We start from the raw sequence: 21,535 nt of genomic DNA, 5'->3' as shown, positions 1-21,535 counted from the left end.
CTTTAAGATTCTACATGTCAAGAACTCTTCCCTGAGGGCCAGTGTGTCACCAAGAATCTCCTTCCCCACTCTACATATTTGCCCACTGACGCACCTATCCCAGGCAGCTTCTAAAGCTTCGTATCCGCTTCCCTCACCCCTTCCCCAAATTCTTAAGCAACAAGAGGGTCCCACAGAGGCAGGAGCAGTTTCTGCAGAGGAGGAAGGAGCTATGCTAAGGGTACAAGAAAGGGAAGTGCCGAGGGCAGGGGAGCCAAGGGGAGGACGGGGAAGCTGGGGGTAGGTTTGGGGGGGCAAGATCTCCCACCTTATCTTTCTTGCCTCCAGTGGCGCCGCTCTCTTCCGGGCACCTGTTGAGCAGTTTCTTGCTGCTGCTGCTGCCGCAGGCGGACGGACTCCAGGTACGGACGCTGCTGCTGCCGCTACCGCTACTGCTACTACTCTTACTGCCGCCTCCCCCGGGGTCTCCGCCGCCGCCCCCTCCACAGCCACTGTCGATCTTGATGAGCCGGTGTTTGGGGGAGATATATTTGACCTCTGGCGGCGTGGCCGGTCGCCGCTCGCTGTTGCTGCGGAAGAGATGCGGGGAAGAGGAAGACGAAGAGGACGCAGCGGCTCCCCCTCCGCCTCCAGAGGTGCAGCAGCAGCCGGCGGACGAGGAGGCGGAGGAGAAGGTCCTGTCCCCGCTGCCGTCCTGGCCCCCGCAGTAGTCCAAGCGGCACATGGCCCGCAGCTTGCGCAGCGACGAGCCGGGGCCGTTGTAGGGATCCTCGAAGTCGCGTTCCTTCTGGGCTCGGTAGGCGCGTATCAGGTCGCTGGTGCTGCCGCTGTCCTCCCGGAATGAGGCTGAAAAGCAGGAGGACGAGGAGGACGAACAGGAGGCCGCCGGGGGCTGTTGCTGCTGCCGCCTCTCGCTGCCACCACCTGCCCCCGCCGCCGCCCCCCGGCTGCTGCTGCTGCCGCCGCCGCTGCTGCTACCCCCGCGCCCGCGCTCGCGGTAGTCCGGCCGGGGAGGTTGCGGGGGGCTCTTAGTTTTGTTATTCCCTAAACTGAAGTACTTGTTCAACCACTTAGCCATGATGCCACCGCCTGGACTGCCCCGGAGCCGACCCCCCTACGGCCCGAGGAGCAGCAACAGGGGAGCCCGGGCCGGACCGGCCGCTGCCATCCGCAGGCTGCAGGGGACGTAGGCAGCCACCACGAACCCCTCTTCCCCACGAGACAGGCGGGCAGGTTGGCTCCGGGCTCCGTTCCTCGGAAAGGCGGCGTCAGCGGCGAAAGGCGAAGAGAAAGGCAAGCAGATGCAACCGAACCCCCTTCCACCTAACTCGTCAAGGGTCCCAAGACCCCTTAGAAAAGGCTCAGCGTCAAGTTCAAGTTCTTGCCGCAGCCGCTCGTTGAGCGCTCAGCGGCGACGCCGCCTCCTCCCGGGCTCGGGCTCCGCAGGTCCGACTGGCTCTGTTCACCCTGAAGCCCTAGGAGAGGGGGCCGGGCAGCCGCTGTCCCCCTCGGGTGTCCCCCTCACTCCCGCAGAGGGAGGGATGGGGAGCCAGCGCACTGGCACCTGGACGGACGCTCGCTCGCTCCACTCCTCTGCTTTCGTTTGCTCCGGTATACGTCCTGCGGCAGGGCCAGCTCCTCCTTCTCCTTTTCCTCTCGGCTGCTTCACCGAGGTCGCCGCCGCCGCTGCCTGGATCCTACCGCTTTCGGCTTGAACTTCTCCCCAGTCCCTCTTTTCCTGCTCCCGACGAGGGGTCGGGGAGGGATCCTTCTCGGCTCCCCCTATCAACTCTACTGACAGCAAGGAGGGTTGTGCGATCCTCTCCCCGCCTCTCCACCTCACTCCCCCTTTCCTACCCCTCCTGGAGCCCGGAGAAAGAGCGAGAGAAAGGGAGTAAGCAACAGACTGTGCCCGTCCCGGCGGCGCCTCCTGCCGCCTCCGGAACCGCCGCGTGTGTGACACTACCACAGCCAGAGCCCGCCTCCCGCCAGAGCTCCGCCTCCACGGGCGGGGAGGTTGGCCACGCGCCCGCCTCTCCCTTCCCCCACCTCCCACCTTCCCCTAGGCCACGCCCCCTCCCCGATTCAAGTGCCACCTCATTCACTCCCTGACCTCCCGACGCACGGTTGCGGGACCGGACACCGACACAAAACTCCGCCCCTTGTGCAAATTAAGCCGTCCGGGTCGCTCCGCCTACCTGACACATTCTTCTAACCCTCTCCTTATTCCTCGCGTACGCACGCTCACTCACAAAATTCGTGCAAAATGTCTTGCACTTTCGGACCTACTGGGGGTACGGAGACGAACAGAATTAAAAAACTGGAAACGTGAACTCCCAATAGCAGCAGCAGCAACAACTGTAAGAACTGAAAGCAAATGTTACTGCTAATTGCAAGGCCCTGTTGTAGGAATGAACTCTCCAGACTTGTAACTCTGAAATCACAGAGGCAGAGCCTGCTCAGAGGGCACCTCGCCCATCCCCCGCCTACGCCAGCTGTTACTAAGTCTCCTGCCTCCAGCATCTTGCACCCTGCTATTGGACATGGAGAGAACACTTCGTTGGGAGCAGATTAAAACCCGGACATTTGCGAGTTTGTACTTCTGTAAACAGGATGCAGTTAAATCTTGTCTTTGCGTATATGTAAGTCCCACTTGTTCTTTATGGGGAAAGGTAATCCTTCAGTGTCTGTGGTCTTTGAAATGAACTAATTAGCATCTCAGTTGACGGATAAACCTGGGAAATGCGCCATATAGGAAAAAGGAGTACCAATCAAAGCACAGCATCTTACCTGTTCAATTCAGATTGAAGTCCAGTTCTTTATTGCACGGAATAAACTGTGGTTTGGATGGTATAAGGATAAAATAGCACTTAAAATCCTGAAAGGTCCCTATTACAACCTTCCCATTCTACATAACGGAGCCCAGAGTTAGTAATTTGCCTGATATCAGAGGGATTAAGTAGCATAGCTAGGGACAGAACCTAAGTCTCATGATTTTCTAATGTTGTGCGTGCTTTATAAAATGCTTTTTAAAAATGGATCTCACTTCCCCAAAAAAAACACACTTTCCTCTCCAACAGAATCTTGTAATAATGCAATCCAAATTTTTTTGTAGCTTTTCCAAATTGATCTTTTCCAGCTACTTGAAATTTAGGTACCAGAATTCTCCCTTTAATCTTTTTTTTTTTTTTTGGAAAGTGGATAGGGAAAACTGTAAAAATGATCAACAATTAACCCTACTACAATATCCCCTCACCTGCATTTTCAAATCTATCCTAGCTCCAACTGGAGGGTTGTTCCTGCAATTGATATTGCTATTATATTACCATTGCAATTACAACACCTGTCCACTGGGAACACTCTGATCACTCTAACGCTTTGGGGCTTAACAATCAACAGATTCCTTTTCTTTTTTGTTTAGCCAACACAGAGTTAAGTTTTTTTTCCCCTCTAAGAAAGGTGTAACCAACAACACCGACAAATCTAAAAGCCTAAAAACAGGCAAGTGTATAAAAGACATATATTTTATTCTGTACAATTTCAATCCTGACTGGTACAATCCAAGTTTAACTAGTACAGTTCATGGGGTACCCCAACTCTATTCCTTTTCCTTACTCAATGACCACCAGTCCACTCCAACAAGCAATCATTTAGCATCTTGTAGGAACAACATAGACTAAATTTCCTGCCTTGTGAATTGAGTTAGGTTTTTTTTTTCCCTTTCCTAAAAGGCAATTATTTTAAAGACATCAATTCTATAATGGGATCTTGAAGGATGGAGATCCTGACATGTCCAGCAAAGTAGTTGAACTTCAAACCACATGGTTCATGTGGGACATAGAGATAGATGAGATTTTTATTTATACTGATTTCTGGGCAGTGGCCAAGCATATAGCCAAAATGATCTGGGTCCCCAAAAGAAGAGTTCTAGACAATCAAAGGCTCCTCCCTTTGAGGTCAGGACTAGCAGAAAAATTTTATCTATATTATGTGCCTACTTCTGCCCAAAGGGATTCCTTGAGCCAATCGTAGTATCCACCTACCCTAACATTTCAGTCTAACCCACCACTACCACCAATGACAAGTTGGACTTCTTCCCCTATGTCGTGGCAAGAAAATTGCCCTGCTACACAACAGCTTTGTTATAGTGCCTCTGACTTACCAGAGTTCAGTGTTTGAAGGGGTTAGAGACAGGGAGAGGAAAACACTGGTTCCCTGGAAGTTGAAAGATGACAATTAATATCTGGACAGGTTGGTGTGAGAGGTTGTGGCTGAATGATGAAGAGATCTAAATATGGCAGTGAAGAATAAGAAGTATTCCAACTCCCTCTATCAGCGCTATGAATCTTAGTCTTTCAACTGTAACTATCCTCTTTAAAGTTACCAATGTTGTCTTAACTGCCAAATCTAATTTTTTTTTTCAATCCTGAGCCTTCTTGACTTTCCTATAATCTTTAATATACTAATTGCTAAGATTTATGTGATGCTTACTATATGCCAGACACCTTACAAACTTTTTCAAGGGGGAGAATAACCCTTAGCTTAAAAATGCCATTTTAGCCCTATCCCGCCAAATCTACTTCCACAAAGAACATTATGAATAATTAGTAAACCCATTTTTTTAAAAAAGCAAAAAACAAAAAAAAAATTGTGATGTCTCATTTGATCCTTAAAACAACCTTTGGAAGGAGGTCCTATTATCCTCACTTTATGGATGAGGAAAGGTGTAGCTCGGTACAATGGATAGAGGGCCAAATCCAGAGTCAGGAAGATCTGAATTCAAATCCAGAGGCAGATATTTACTAGCTGTGTAATATTGGCAAATCACTTACCCCCGTTTGCCTCAATTTCCTCATCTGTAAAATAAATTGGAGAAGGAAATGGCAAACAACTCCAGTATTTTTATCAAAAAATCCCAATATGACTCAAATGACTGAATAACAATAATATGGATGAGGAAAGAGTCTTGCCTAGGACCCGACAGCTAAGTAAATAAAATGGGATTTGATTTAAGCATTTTTAACTCCAAGCTTTTTCCACTGCTCCCTCTACATTCTTTATGAAGAAGGTTCAAAAAGGGAGGGAAGGATATTGAATGTAGTATTGGAACAAATATATTTACAATGAGGATAGGAAGAAGGTAGGTTCAGCCATAGTTATATGACACAGATCCTCTATTTAGGCATCTCATTATGGTATAAAGAGAGAATGTTTACTTCCAGTGGGAATGCATCCTGGAGACTGACATGAAGGCCATAGCCTGGGACTAGTGAGCGGAGATGTAGAAATACCCTTCCCAACATGTTAGCACATCTGATTGCCCCATGTCTATTCTTTCTCTGCTAAATATAAGGGTAAAAAAAAAGAAAGAAAATAAAAGAGAAAGGATTAGAAATTATCATCATAATTTTTTTTTTATAACCTCAATGATCTCTAGACTTAACTCTTCACTCTCTTCAATCTTTTTCTACAAGGCACAGAAAGCTTTTCATCTTCAGAAGCTCACTTCATCTCTGTACTTTTTATCTGCTCTTACAGCCCCCCTCTCTCTCTGATTAGGTAGTTCCTCCTTGAACCTCCATTATAAAGAAGATCCACACCAGCCTCTCCACTCTGCCTTTTCAGCTTCCTTTTATGTGTTGTTTTCCATTAGAAATCTCCTTAAGGACAGGAACTATCCTTTTTTCTGCTTATATTCCCAGCAATTTAGTACAATGCCTAACACATGCTAAACACTTGACAAATGTTTATTGACTTGACTATACTGCTTCTACTCTTAGCCCATCACCTTTTCTGATCAGACATTTCCTGGATGACATTGTATTCCATTTTTTTTTTTTTTTGGTGCACATGTTATTGATGATTTCAACCTATTTAAGTATATCATAAGTCTCTCCATTGCCCTTTGGTTGTTGTTCAGTTGTTTCATTGTATCCAACTCTTTTTGACCCTATGGACTATAGCATACCTATACTGTCCATGGAGTTTTCTTGGCAAAGATACTGGAGTGTTTTGCCATTTCCTTTTCCTGTGGATTAAGGCAAATAGAGGTGAAGTCCTTGTCCAGGGTCATCCATATAGTAAGTGTCTTAGGCTGGATATTCAGGTTTTCCTGACCCCAAGTTACCTAGCTTTGGAATTATGTAATTCTTATTCTCTGGAAATTGTGATATCTTATAATATACAGGCATATATGTATATATATATACACATAAATATATAACATGACTAGAAATTGGTGGGCTTTTGTTTTAAGAAACAAATTGTTATCCTGAAAAGTATTACACAATTTCCCTAATTCTGAGCTTGGTTTATTATCCAACTGAACAGTTTGTATGAGCTTATATTGGTGAATTGATTCAATCCAATTTTATGTCCATCCAACGCCATATTATAATGTACATTTGTTCACAACTTTTTATTTTCTTCCTGGGATGGGGGTGGGGGAGATTTGTGATTTTTTAATGATGTTGTAGTTTCTTTGTAAAGACACTTCCTCTACCAACCTAGATTTTCAATAACTATCCAATTTACATAGTTTTAGAAAATTATCTGTGGACAGTGAGAGATTATAATGACTAGCCCCGGCCTATAACACATAGAATTTGTGTCAAAGGTAATAGTTGAACCATGTCTTCCTGATTCTGAAATAGCTCACTAGACCATGTTGCTTTTTTTTAAACTTGGTTTCCCCTGTGTACATGCTTGTCCAAATTCTTTCTAATGTTTGCTAATCCCATTAAAAAGACTATGCCTTCAGTATAGTGCATCCAAAAACAGGAGCATCTGGCAGATTTCTATTCCCCTGCCCACAATATATAGAGAAAATCCTCCCATTTAATTCTTTGACAAGCATATCCTCCTTGTTTTCTGCCTTGCTTTAAATTGGTAATTAGGAGATTATCAACAAATTTTAATCGACAAATCTATTTCATATGAAAGATATGTGTGTATATTTGTATGTGAATATAAATGTAAAAACGTAAGTTGTCTAAATATATAGAGTACTTGTGTTTTTCAACTGAGAGAAATACATTAGTTCAACTCACACTAGAAGAAAGAAGTTTCTCATTTTGGGGAGGTCCATACTCAATAGTATCTAGAGATACAAGCCCTGAGAGTCCCTCCAGAACCATAATAGGGACTGGCTTTCCATACATGTACATAATTCTGGCTGTTCACTTCATTCATGCATTCAAAAGTTCTTGCATGGCTTCTTTTTTTCTCAGTCTTTCCCTTCCCTCATGTCCTCTTTAAAAGTGCTTCTGCAACTGATATAGGTAGCAAGCACATGTACCATCAACAAATTGGAACAGCTATAGAGAGTTATTTAAGGCCAGAAGAATCTTTGAGGAACAGGATCTTTAGCAGCAGAAAATAAAACTGATTATGGACTAAAAAAAAGTGCCCCTGGAAATTGAAACTGAGTTTTAGAGAATAGACACATAATAAAGTGCCCAGCAGAGATGCTACATGCAAAGAGAAATTTTTGTGTAAAGATTCTATAGAGAAAGGATATCTAGGGTCTGCAGTGCTATAGTTGAGATTGCCTTGACTACATATCAGCCCCATTTGGATGCTTCACTACCACTGTATACCTACATTTGTGACTACTCTTCCCACATTTGCTGTGTATATTTGGGTAAGAGTTTACACTAGATATGTTTTTTGGGGGAAACTCTTTTGTAGCTACTAATTCCTACTATGCCATCTTAGTAAATGCCTTTACAAAGAATTCATATCTACTAACTGACTGTTAATGCGAAACACACAAGTTGGGATTAATGACCTATAATTTTAGGAGTGGAAGATGTCTACTTACCTCTAGGTAGAGTCCATCAACTGGTACCTCTATAACAAAAGATAGTAGGAGTGACCTTCTAAATATATTATGAATAAGAACAAGTGCAAGTGGGTCATAAGGTTTGCTACAACTTATAAAAAGAATTCTTGAAAGATTTTAACTATTATTCTCAGAAAGTTAAATAATGGCACTAAATTTCCAGAATTGAGAAGTCGTTATTAGTGATAATTAAGATTACTTGTGATCTTTCTCATAGCTGATACACTGAACATTGTTATTTTTATTATGTGTTATACTTTTAATAAATTATATGGTCAGTAAACTTGATGTTTATTTAATCCTAGCAGATTTGGTGGTTTGATTGATTGGTCATATCTCTATGTCCAGAGAGAAATAAACAAGTACTTATAGGAAAATAAAATTTGTAAAACTGAGATGGGAACTCATAGTTAATTGCTTGATTAAATACATATAGACATTTTAGCAATTAATATTAACCTGTAAAAACATACTTTTTATTTTCTTAGATTATACTATCTCAACTCACAGGAGAAGAGATCACAGGATGAGAATAAATTAAGAAATATGAGCTAGTAACATGTAGGAAAAAAAAGAAATGATTACTTCACCTAGGTTATATTGCAATAATTAATCTTAATATATACTCTACGTGGAGTAGTCAGTCCTATTATATGAACTGCATATTCTGACAACATTTTCAAAGCCCCCCCAGCTTAATTTTAAAATTGAATTAAATTAATTTTTAAAATATGTTGCTAATTGTGATTGACTTTGTGCTATCTTTAGTTAATATCTCAAGGAATAATATACATTTAATGTTCATCATTAACACTAGATTTAATCATTCTCCCTCTCTTCCATTTTTCAGAGTATCATCCCATATAACAATATTTTCTTTTAGAGAGAAAAAAACCAACCAGCACAACTGATCAATATACTTACTGAAAAAGTCTGAAAATGTGTCATATATAATACCTGTGGACCACCTACCTCCATAGGTTAGGGGGTATTCTCTCACATCCCTTCATTCAAATTCCACAATGTATTTTTATATGTAAAAAGTACATTTTATCATACATACATGCACATTTATTACATATATTTATATTTGTTACATATGTATGTTTATTATACATATATTTATTGTACATATGTATATACTTATACATAAAATGTAATTTTATTACATTTGCTTTGATTTTTTTGGTCGGTAATTGTTTTATGTTTTTGTCATTATTATGTATATTTTTTCTCAGCTCTGTTTCCTTCTTTCTGCATCAAGGACTAGCACTTCGAGTGTGAGGGCTTATCTAACACTTTTCATGTCTGCTCATCCACCTTTAGCACTCCCTTGATTCACTCAACTCTCATCTATGACACCAAAAAGCTATAGTATTAAAAGTGGCTCCCTTCCAGTAAAACCATCTCAATAGACTGAAGACAATTAACGGGTCTCACACTCGTTAACAACAGAAGATTCAGGTCCACATTTCAAATAATCTAGATAATTTCTAATTTGAGAGATCACATTTTTGCCAGATCTCATTGTTATTTTTTATTTTATTTATTTTTACTTTATAATGTGTCTGGGAACTTCTTGAGATTAGGAACTTTTACTTTTCTTTGTAAACCTAGCACTTAGCCTGGTGGTTGAAATATAGAAGGTATTCAATAGATTTTATTAAGTGATTGACTGACTGATGAAGAGCTAAAGGGTCAGCTCTGTCTTTCTCTTGTTTTGCTTGTGTTTTCATTATTATCTTTTATCTGCTTTCTTTTCAGAAATCTTGTAAAACTATTGATCTATATTGTGAAGATTGGTTTAGTTAAAACCATATATCATAATCCATAAATCTATTTAACTGAGCACATATAAACTATAATACCCCCTAATATACTGAAAGTAAAGTAAAAGCTTAGTGATAGGGTTATTGTCAACTTCTCCTTATTACTGTATGTGACACACGACTCTTCTATCCAGGCCAAGTCAGAAAACCATTGTCAATTAATAGATTATATATTAGTATAACAGGGCATGGGCAGAGCTACCTTGACTGCTTTATATATACTGTTGTTTTCTCCTTTATTCTCTCTCTTTTTAAATTTTTTTCTGGTTATACATGTATATTAACTTTGTAAATACATATTTCTTTATAAATCATGTTGGGAGAGAAAAATCAGAACAAAAGGAAAAAACCTTTGTCTGATATTCTTAAAGAGGACCATGACATCAGGGAGATAATGCCATGACATGCAAGTGAATTGGATTTGAGGGAGGGAGGAAGGCAAGGTCACCTGCTTCACTTTCCCCTCCAGAACTATATGGGTCCAGTGTCCATAAACAAATCATGAGGACCTGAGATGGTCCTGGAGGCAGTGGGAGATCTTGGCTTTTTTAAACTCAGATCTTGTTAGATGGAGGGCAAACACCCATTTAATGATTAAAGCCAAGTAGCAATTGAGACAAAGAATGATCTTTTTTCACTTAGTTAAAACAATAAAAATAAATAAATATGCTTTGGGGAATCAGGAAACCCCTAACTGTTTCTGGGTAGTCATGAGACATTTGGGTGCTTTGAGATTTATACAGTAATCTATTTATCGGTTGTTAAATAATCACTCAATAGATCTTTAAAAGGTAGTGATCATCAGTTACTTCCCCCTTCTTTCATTCCAGCTATTTATTAATCTAGTTTTTGAGCCTCTTCTTCCCCACATCCTTACTACTTCTCTATGTTTGCTAGAGTCGGACCTTAGCAGAAGCACCTAATTGTCTTTTTCACTTTTTATTTTCTTTCCTGAGCATATGCTACTGAGCAGTGATCTTGGATTATGTTTGTTGTTGTTCAATCATTTCAGTGATATGTGAAATGGGTTTCTTGGCAAAGATGCTGGAATGGTTTGCTATTTCCTTCTCCAGGTCATTTTACAGATGAGAAAACTGAGGCAAACTGGGTTAAGTGATTTGGCCAAGATCACACAGTATTTGAGGCTACATTTGAACTCAGTAATATTAGTCTTCCTGATTCCAGGCCTAAGTATTCTAGCCATTGCACCATCTAACTACCCAAGACTTATTTCCAGAAAGAGCTTTTAGAACTTTTGAATCCAACACCTTCCTTCATCTTAGAGATGAGGAACTGAGGCTCAGGAAATTAAATAATTTTCTCATGAAATTCAAGAGGTTTGGAGATCCTGAGTCCTCTGTTGGCTGCTGGTTTCATTTTAGAAATCCCAACAACTATTCTCTTTGTTGTTCTTCAGTCCTATCTGCCTATGTTAGTATTATCCATGAGGTTTCTTGATAAAAGTACTGGAGTGGATCCATTGGATCAAGGTAAACAGAGTTTAAGTATCTTGTCCATTATCACAGAGCTAATCATCCCTTTCTGACTCCAGCCTTAATGCTCTATCTACTGAGGCACCTAGCTACCTCCAATTACTCTCTTTGATGCTCATGGAAAAGAAAACTACCAGCCAGAAGATGATTCCAACTATTGGCCTGGGTGGCCAGAAGACATGGATTTTGAGAGATATAGTGTAAAATGCCTATTTCAAAGTGCAAACAAGCTGTCATGTTCTAAAATTTAAAAATCATACCCTCCCAGGAGTGTATAACAATAATTAATACTACTTAGTGTTTCATTTTATTTTCAATGTAAACTTATTAAAGTCTTTTGTATAAGAATTTCTTTTGTATACATGTAACAAATACCTGTCCCATTCTTGATTTACATTATATATAAGTATCTTTCTAGTACCCTCTTTGGGGAAACTCTAGACATAAACAAAATTTAAGATTTAAACAAATCTTATTCAGGACATTAAGGTAGGTCTATAAATAACAAATATCAGGGGTCCTCAAACTACGGCCCGCGGGCCAGATGCAGCAGCTAAGGACGTTTATCCCCCTTACCCAGGGCTATGAAGTTTCTTTATTTAAAAGGCCCACAAAACAAAGTTTTTGTTTTTACTATAGTCCGGCCCTCCAACAGTCTGAGGGACAATGAACTGGCCCCCTATTTAAAAAGTTTGAGGATCCCTGAATGATCAGGCTTCCCCAGTACTGAATTCAGTCTAGAAATTGATCTACTACTTGAGTGAATTTAATGTTGAGACAAGGCCATTAGTGGAGAGGAAAAAGAAGCAGCAATCTAAATCAGAATCCAGCTCAAATAGATTAATAAAACTTAATATTCTTTTTTGCTTTTTTGTATAAAACAAAATAGCAGTTCTAATATTTTCTTTCTGTAACTAAACAGATGCAAGAGACAGAATTTTCAGGAGAGTTTGTTATATGTAGACAAGTGGAATAAATTGTCTCCCTTGGTTTCATATAAGTAGTGACCGTTCTATTAAGTGGAATTGTCCTTCCATTGTCTAATACCCTAAGTAACCTAACTATTCTTAGACAAACAGCTCAGATTCACATAAGTGGTTTTGTCTTAGACTGGCTCAATGAAATCTCCACCTAGATCAAACTCATGGTACTAAGAACAACTCCTATAGTAAGCTTCTCCCTGATGATGGAAGCATAAGCTCTTTCCATTTATCTTTTTCTTTCACTTTAATAAAGCTATTTTTACTACCGTATATTGGTTATTGTTTTCTCAGTGTTTCCATAATCCTTAAATGTAGACCCTCCTCAGGCATGAAGGAAGGTGGTAGCTATGTGAGTAGAAGGTGGAGTTTTGTTTGTCCTTTATTTTTGAAGAGAACCAATGACATCATGATGTTGGGTAAAACATAGTTGATGTCCTGACTTGGGTATTATAGTGCCAGAGAAACTGAGTGAGGCAAGGCAGAGACTGGTTTTTAATCTTTTATTTGTGGAAAGTTTAGTCTTGCCGACCCAGTCGAACTCATGTTCAAAAAGTATTTAGCCCCCAGCGCCTGAAGCTGGGAAGTTTTATAGCTAACTAGGGTTTGCAAATAGCTTATAGGGGAAAAAAAGGCAGATAAGGAGAAGGAGGACACTGGATGAATGGACAAGCCATAATTCCAGAAAAGGATCATAACTTAGTCCTGACAGGATGGGGGTTAAAATAAGAAGGTCAATAGTAGGAGACAGTGAAGTGAGGGATATTGCTCAAAAGGAGGGGGAATTATCCCAGCAAGCATTGAGAGAAGGCACCTGGAGTTTTATGACTCAATGGTATTTCAAGGCTTCTTTTCTGACTCAATTCTCCCCAGTCCTAATGGCAAGGAAAGGGGGAAGACTATTATAATTTTATTCACGGCATAATAATAATTCAGGGTATAACATTATGAATTGGATTTAAGTGAGACAGAGTTTCATAAACTCTCTCTCTCTCTTTTCTCTCTCTCTCTCTCTCTCTCTTCTCTCTCTCTCTCTCTCTCTCTCTCTCTCTCTTTCTGTCTCTCTCTGTCTCTATCTCTGTCTCTCTCTTCCAGAGTTACCTTCTAGAATGGGAAGACAAAAGTCAGCATGGCTGCTGATGGTTCAGGATACAATGGATGACCTTGGCTTCTTTGATGTCTCTAAGCTCTAAGAGGTCCATACCACCTGCTTCAGTCACTTTCATGGTCATTGGAACAAATTATTATCACCTGCCTGTTCCAGTGGGAGAAGTCTTCACTCTAACTCACTGAGCAGATTTGAATTATATCAGTTACCCTCAACCCTGGAGTGACCCATCTACAGAGAGAGTTTACTGGAGTAAACTTCTCCAGTAAAAAACAGCTTCTGGAGGCCACAGGTAACAGTTGAATGCCAAGGTACTCATATTAGAAATAGATGGCATAGGAAAAGAATTACAAGAATTGTTTAGATATATTAAATGAGATACAAGGAGGAGTCAAGGATGAAACCAAGGTTTCTGAACCAGGGTGAATGGGTAAATGATGATGATATGGACAATAAGAAAGAGGTAAGTTTTGGAAGAAATGTTCATCATCATCATAGTTAACATTTATATAGTATCTACTATATTTCAGATATTGTACCAAGTGCTTTATACACATTACCTGATTTGATTCTCATAATAACACTGAAAGGTGCTATTTTATCCCCATTTTACAGATAAGGAATCAGATGCAGACAAAGGTAAAGTGACATATTTAGGATCACACAACTTCTAAGTATCTGAATGCAAATGTGATCATAGGTCTTCTTGACTGCAGACCCAGTTCTCTATTCATTGCACCACCTACCTGAGTTTTGTTTTGGACATAATGATTTCTTTTGGACATTTTGAATTTGAGGTTTAAAATGTCTAATAGTCCACTGATGATAATAGAAATAAAGCTTTGGAAAGAGATTAGGGCTGGATAAAACAAAAAACAAAAAACAAGTTGGGAACATTTGCATAGAGATCATTGAACTTATGGAAGCTGATATTACCAGCTGAAATAATATAGAGAGAAAAGAAAAGAGGGTCCAGAACTGATCTTTGGTGGGAGATACCCATGGTTAGTGAATGTGACATAGATGAAATTCTAACAAAGGAAATGGAAGAGCAGAAAGGAATAGAGCAAAAAACAAATCTTTCTGAAATTTTTATTGGGGACTTTAAGGGCTCAAATTTGATCTATGAGCTATGATGTTTATCACAGGGTTGCTCAGAAAATTTTATATTTTAAATTACTCTTCTATAATATTAAGTCTCAAAAAAAAAGTAAGAACAAAACTAAAAGGAAAGAAAATGCTAAATGTAAGTACTGTATTTCAATCTCTTCAAATTATTTTCCTCTTCTCTATCTTTCCTTTCTTAGCTTTCTATAGGAGCCAGAACCAATTTCTAGACAGACCAGGCAATTGGCCACCTGGGATGAGAAGATAGAGATGACTCCAAACAGAAGGTCTGACCACCTTTTGTGGTTGGTCAGTCAGTCTCCTTTTGTAAATTTCACATAGAAAATGGTGATTTCTCATTTTCCAAAGTTCATGAGAGTTATTTCTATTTCAATATCTTTTCTTTCCCTTCCTTTTCCATTGTAGCAGACTTTTCCCATGTGCAGACTCAGTTGGGGATATAATTTGCAGGCTAAAATTGTGATAATTCTATAGCATTATGCTAAGAAGTTCCATAGCACTTTGTGTCTGTACTCAACATTTAAAAGTACCATATATAATTAACCCTCATAGGATCCCTGTAATATTGATATTGTTCTCAAGTTTCTGATAGGATAATTGCAGCAAGATAGCATTTTTCTCTAATATGCCCTAAAATCCATATTTTTTTCTTTAGGAAATAGTAAATTCTCATGTTACAAGATTGTCTTTAAAAATAATTGTAAAAAGAAATATAGTCATAAATAATAAAGCTGGGGAGCCTACCTAGTCAGGATCCCTAAGGTTCACTCTCAACAATGATACTAAATCACTTAGCCTTCTTGTACCTCAGCTCCCCCACTGGTAAATATGCTTCCCTTCTGTCTACAACATATTACATTACATTAAATTGCCATGTATCCAGTATTAACTCAGACAGACCAGTGCAGCAACATATAACCCAGGCTTGCCACATCTCCATAATTGTTTGCATGGAAACATGGAGGACTAGAAATCTTTCTGAGTTACCAGGTTCTTGTGGTTTGTGATCTTGACCTTGAGTGGACTTTCAAGAAGAAACTGGAGCTGTATATGCCAGGAGTCATCTCATTCCTTCCCTGGAAGACAGTGTACAAAACACTAGCAGCAATGTTGGAGAATATGAGGAAAGGGGAAAGGGGAATGTTAGTCAGGAACCTCAACCAGACTTCATCTTGGACTGTCTGAGCAGGGAGTTAAATACTCTCCCATCTTCCAATCTTTGAGTGGAGTTTCTTGAGTGCAAGTTGCAGAACTGGAGGCACAGAGCAGAGCAGAGCAGAACAGAGCAGATGAGGGAAAAGTGCAGACCAAAAATTTCAAGTCTAGTGGGATAAAGATGATGATGATGTGGTTCAGGTAAATATTTAACAAAAGACTCAAAAAAAATCTATCTACAACAAACTTTGAGTTTAATGTAAATTATTAACATTTCTCTATCATTTTCTTGTCTAGAAATCCACAATCAGAGCTCTGATTTGTAGCATTTGCTGGTTTCTGACATGTAACTGCTCACTCTTAAAAATTTAACAATCAACTCCTCGTTTTGAGCTGGCTTCCTAGACCTGCAGACCCTGAGGCATTCCAATCCAGTTAAAGTGCTTCTCCCTTCCCGAGGTTTGGGTGAGGAGCTATTTTCTCATTTGCCAATGACTCCTATTGTTTTTTCCCTTTCAGATTCACAGGAATAATTCTGAAGAGGGAGAAGATAGAATTTTGTACCTTCACTTTAGGAAAGTGATTCCAAGCTTACATTCAGTTTCAAAGCGGTTGAACCTGTTATTATAAAAACTTAATGACAATTGACCTGAGCTATTTACATATTAAATACCCGGAATGGGAGTGTGGATGGGGGGAGGGAACCAAGAGCCTTAAAGGAACAGGAGACATTTTCTCCTCAACCCAAGCTGGAGAATCTATCTGATTTATAAAGATTATTTGAACTTGGAAGTGGTGGTTTGTTTATTTATTTGTTTTTGTCAAATGTAAAGACTGGGACAAGCTGGGAAAAGTCAAGAAGAGACCAGAAGCTAAAGAAGCCTCAGGATATGAAATAGCCACCCTCTCACCTCCCAAGTCAGTAGGTTTTTTGTTTATTTGTTTGACTAAATAAAGGAGGTCTTTCCCTCCCCCCCCCCAAATTCTTACCTAACTTCAAACACTGAATGGGTTGCCTCAGTCAAATTGAGGCTTGTTAAAGACCTTAGCTTAAAAAGGTTAAAGTCTCCTATAGCATGCAGGTCCATTACCTATATCTGGTCACTGGATCCAGATGGTTCTGGAGGGAAAAGTGAGACTGGTAACTTTGCACAGCTCTCCCTCATTTAAATCCAGTTCACTTGCATGTCATGGCATCCCCTACCTAATTTCATGATCCTCTTCCAGAATGAAACACAAAACAATCATAGCTAATAGCCTGGCCAGGGAAGGTAGAATTATTTATTGCAGCACCTGTGAATTAGTAAGGCCAGGCTGGCTAATTGTCCTATTGGAGCTAGAAGGCTCCAAATCTGTGAATTCTGGTAAAATCACAATTGGCCCAGTGCCTTTTTTTTTTTTTTTAACACTAGACCAATTCTGCTGTCACCGATAGCCCACTTTTCCTCCTTATCACACAAACATACGTATTGTTTGAAATGATTGAGGAATGGATGAATGGAGGAACAATTGTGATATATAATGACAATGATAATCAACATCTTAAAAAATATTTTAAGGTTTGCAAAACACTTCATATATTGAATGATTTTATCCTTTTTGTTTTTTAATTGAAGCTTTTATTTTCACAAAACATATGCAAGGATAATTTTTCACCATTGATCCTTGCAAAACCTTGTGTTCCAATTTCTCCCCTTCCTCATACTCCCTCCCCTAGATGGCAAGTAATCCAGTATATGTTAAACATGGTAAACATATAGGTAAATCCAACATAGGTATATGTATTTATACAATTATCATGCTGCACAAGAATAATCAGATCACAAAGGAAAAAAATGAGAAAGAAAATAAAATTCAAGCAAACAACAACAAAAGAACTGAAAATGCTATGTTGCAATTCACACTCGGTTCCCATAGCCCTTTCTTTGGATGTAGATGGCTCTCATCCTGGAATTGGCCTGAATCATTTCATTGTTGAAAAGAGTCACATCCAACAGAACTGGTCATCATATAATATTGCTGTTGCCATGTACAATGAAATCCTAGTTCTGCTCATTTCACTCAGCATCAGTTCATCTCTCCAGACCTCTCTGAAACCATCCTGCTCGTCATTTCTTATAGAACAACAATATTCCATAACATTCACACACTATAACTTATTCAGCCATTCTCTAACTAATAGGCATCCTCTCAGTTTCCAGTTTTTTGCCACTACAAAGAGGGCTGCCACAAACATTTTTGCACAGGTGGATCCCTTTCCCTCCTTTAAGATTTCTTTGGGATACAGGCCCAGTAGTAATACTGCTGGATCAAAGGGTATGCACAGTTTGATAACCTTTTGAGCACAGTTCCAAATTGCTCTCCAGAATGGTTGGATCCATTCACAATTCCACCAACAATGTATTAGTGTTCCAGTTTTCCTACATCCAACATTTGGAATGTTTTTATCCCTATAACACCATGGGAAGAAGGGAAGACACTATTGTTATCCTCATTTTATAAATGAGGAAACTGAGGCAGAGAGTAAGTGATTTGCCTACTGTCACATAGCTAGTGTCTGAGGCAAGATTTGAACTCAGGAAGACCTTGAAGTTGGGAAGATTCCAAGTCCAGCATATAAGGGAATGTTGTTATATATAAGAAATGATGTGAAAAATACAAAGAAATATGGAGAGACTTTTCTGAAATATTGAAGAAAGCAGAATCAGAGGAAAAAAGTATGTTCACTGAAGGGAGACATACTGAGACAATAGCTTTATGAACAGGTGTACCTGCTTTGTTGATACAATCCCCATGTAGAATTCAGAGCATGTACAGATATTTTTCTAATCTGCTTATTTCATTAAAAAGAGAACATTTTGACTGGCTGCTGAGCCAGAGCTGAGTATCCTTATAAAAGGCACTGACTAGTCCCTCCTTTTCCTGGAAGCAGCAGCTGGGGAATATTCTATCAGCCTTTGGGTAGCGTTAAAAATGAAACTGAAAGTCAGGTATCAAGGAAAATTTATTGAGAAAGAAAGTCTAGAAGAATTGGACTTTTCTGACCAGAAGCAGGCTCTGTCCTTCTAATGGGAAGAGGGAGCACTAGGTACAGAAGCAACCAAGCTTTATGCTGTCACAGTTCCCTCTCTCTAGAGAATGGATTGGTCACTTTCCTTTGGGGTTACTGGTCATTTCTTACATTCTACTCCTAGCCATGTTCCCTCTCCTCCATCATATATCCCAGTTCTATTAATGAGATTCTAATATTGTGTAGGGTGTGTCAGCTTATGTACATGAAGCTTATTAAGCAAGAGCAATAAAGAAAAGCCTTTTCCAGGTCATTAACCCTGGTCAGTTTAAACTAGTTTCTTGCCTAGTCACCTTAATTAAAAATTGGGAGCCAGGTGAGTCTCTTCTTCTGAATGCTCATGGTCAGTGATATTTGTTTTCTTTCATTACTTTGATTACATTACATTCTGTGGAAATTTAACTTTTTAATATTCTCATTGTCTGCCCAAGATTTCCGAGGAATCAAAATTTAACTGATCTGGGGAAACAACTTTTGGTTGTCTCTCTGAATGAAAAGGTTCACATTTCCTAGAACATTATTGTTGTTGTTGAGCTACCTCATTCATGGCTGACTTTTCATGACTGCATTTTGAGTTTTCTTGATAAGGGTCCTGGAGTGGCTTGCCATTTCCTTTTCCTGCTCATTTTATGGATAAGGAAATTGAGGCAAACAGGATTATTGACTTTTTCAGGCTCGCATAAATACTAAATATCTGAGGTTGGATTCTAACTCAGAAAGATAAGTCTAGTAGCCCACAATAGGTGCTTAATAAATATTAGTTGACTGAATAGTCTGGTCTTGGGGAGAAAAATTAAATGGATCTTGAAATGATAGATAGCATTAGTAAAAATTCCATTGGCCCTCAGGGATACCTCTGGATCTCTGAGCTGAGTAAACTAGCCTTCTTTTAGGGATCTTGACTAGTCAATAAGAATGGGAATTGTGATAAGGATCTCCAAATGAACTATATGTAGACAATGATTCTAAGGATCTAAAAATAATACTATCAATGAAATAAAATTACACAGAAATAAAAGAGGTTAAAAGGGGACATAAAAACAAACAGGATGTTTTTGTTGTATTTTTGAATAAATTATAAAAATGAATTTAATGTTTTTATATATGTCAACTTTCTTTTATTTATTTGGTTATTGATTTGATCTACAATTACTAAGTTTATATTTTTTTTTGAAAGAAGATGACTATATGAAACTTCCAGGTTTTTTAAAGGTGTTTAGAGTCCCTGGATGGGGTTACCACAAGTCCAGGATGTGATTCTGGAATCTTAGTGGTTATTACACCTGTTTGGAGGAGATTAGACCCTAGAAAAATAGGTTGTATTACCAAATCTATGTAATACTTGATCTGCTCCAGAAGGTTAATTAAAAATGTGAATTATAATAGGCAAGTTAAAACAACTTTACTAGTACAAGATAGGAGAAGCATGGCAAAAATATCAGTTCATTTAAAAAGATATGATTTTAGTGACTAACAAATTCCATCTAGATGATACAGTGGGTAGAGTGCCAAGCCTGGAGTCAGAAAGACTTACTAGATGTATGATCCTGGGCAAGTCACGTAACTGCTTGCCTCAGTTTTTTCATCTGTAAAAAGAGCTGGGAGAAAAAATGGCTAACCACTTCAGTAACTTTTGCCAGAAAAAAAAAAAAAACCGAAAATCCAAATGGGGTAATGGAGAATTAGACATGACTAAAAATGCCTGAACAATAATAAAACTTCACCATTAGCAGTGTGCTGTGGTAACTAAAAAGTTATTCTCACTTTGGGCTTAGAAAGGAGTGATTTTCAAAATGAAAGGGGTGAGAGCCCCAGTTTATTGTGCTTTTGTCACATCATATTGGGAATATTTTGCTCATTTGGGGTCATTATATTTTAGAAAGGATCCTGAAAAACTAGTGCATGCTCATAGGAAGATGATGAGATTGATAAAAGGATTGAGGCAATTTCATATAAGGAGAAGTTGAAAGAAGTATAATTATCCCTTCCATTACATTACTTAGAGGTTAGAGGCACCCCCTGGGATCTGGAAAATCCTATAAAATGTACTGGCCCTCCCTTCATATCAGAAAAGAAATTTGAGTTATGGTATTAAAAGATAATAAAATGTGTTTGATGTTATATAATATTATACATAAATTTTATGCAGTTGTGAGTTTTTAAACTTTTTTGTATCATCTGCTGGCCTTTGCATATCAGCTATGGTTTCTGCAAAATTCCTTCAAAATTCCCATTTAATTTCTTATGCTGACCCACAATATATCAAAAATATGATGAGAAAAGTCATGATGTGAAAAGATTAACTGTAAATGGATTTAACCTTAGGGAAGAGAAGACTTGGCAGGATAATTATATTCAGGTTTTTAAAGAACTGTGGTATTGAAGTAAAATTAGATTTGTGCTGCTTGGATCAAAATTAGAGCAAAGAACAATGGGTAGAAGCTGCAAAAAAGCAAATGCGGACCTGATATAAAGGAAAAAAAAACCTGCTAACAATTAGAGTTACCTCCAGGTGTAATGGGTTATCTTGAAAAATACTGAGTTACCAAGTTCCGTATAAGGGACTTCAAGGAAGCTGGATGGAGATTAATGTAGAAGAGATTCCTATCAAGGGTTAAATGAAAAAATATTTATAAAAAGGATATAACTCAGTGCCTGGTACATAGTAGGACTACATACATATTTATTCCCTTCCCAGATATGGGTTGGGTTACATGGGCTTTGAGGACCTTTTTGACTCTGAGACCCTGTGATTCTGCTATAGATTCCACAATAAACACCCTCTTTATTTTTACATTGGCAAATACCCCTTCTGTATTTCATATGCTCACAGCTAAACATTTTCCTGATGACATACAGAGAAACTCTTCCAATTCTTTGTGACTACTAGGGGAACAACCAGGTAGTACAGTTAGATTGTTGGCCCTGA

General features: G+C 39.1%; 1 protein-coding gene and 1 long non-coding RNA gene across 2 annotated transcripts in view; one reads left to right on the top strand and one right to left on the bottom strand.

Moving 5' to 3' along the window:
* SHB (SH2 domain containing adaptor protein B) overlaps positions 1–2,604 on the bottom strand; it is a 342,467-nt gene extending 339,863 nt beyond the window's left edge. Inside the window, exon 1 of the mRNA XM_051995808.1 lies at positions 308–2,604. Within this exon, the coding sequence (XP_051851768.1) occupies positions 308–1,078 (771 nt within the window). The 5' untranslated portion in view covers positions 1,079–2,604. The remainder of the gene's footprint in view (positions 1–307) is intronic.
* On the top strand, positions 2,546–16,328 carry LOC127560882 (uncharacterized). Its single transcript, XR_007953419.1, has 3 exons — positions 2,546–2,642; positions 13,241–13,545; positions 16,056–16,328. It is a non-coding gene; the product is annotated as an uncharacterized LOC127560882 (long non-coding RNA).
* Positions 16,329–21,535: the final 5,207 nt, after the last annotated feature.

This window comes from Antechinus flavipes, chromosome 1 (assembly GCF_016432865.1).
Source record: "Antechinus flavipes isolate AdamAnt ecotype Samford, QLD, Australia chromosome 1, AdamAnt_v2, whole genome shotgun sequence".
Lineage (NCBI taxonomy): Eukaryota > Metazoa > Chordata > Mammalia > Dasyuromorphia > Dasyuridae > Antechinus > Antechinus flavipes.
This window is presented reverse-complemented; position numbering and strand designations above follow the sequence as displayed.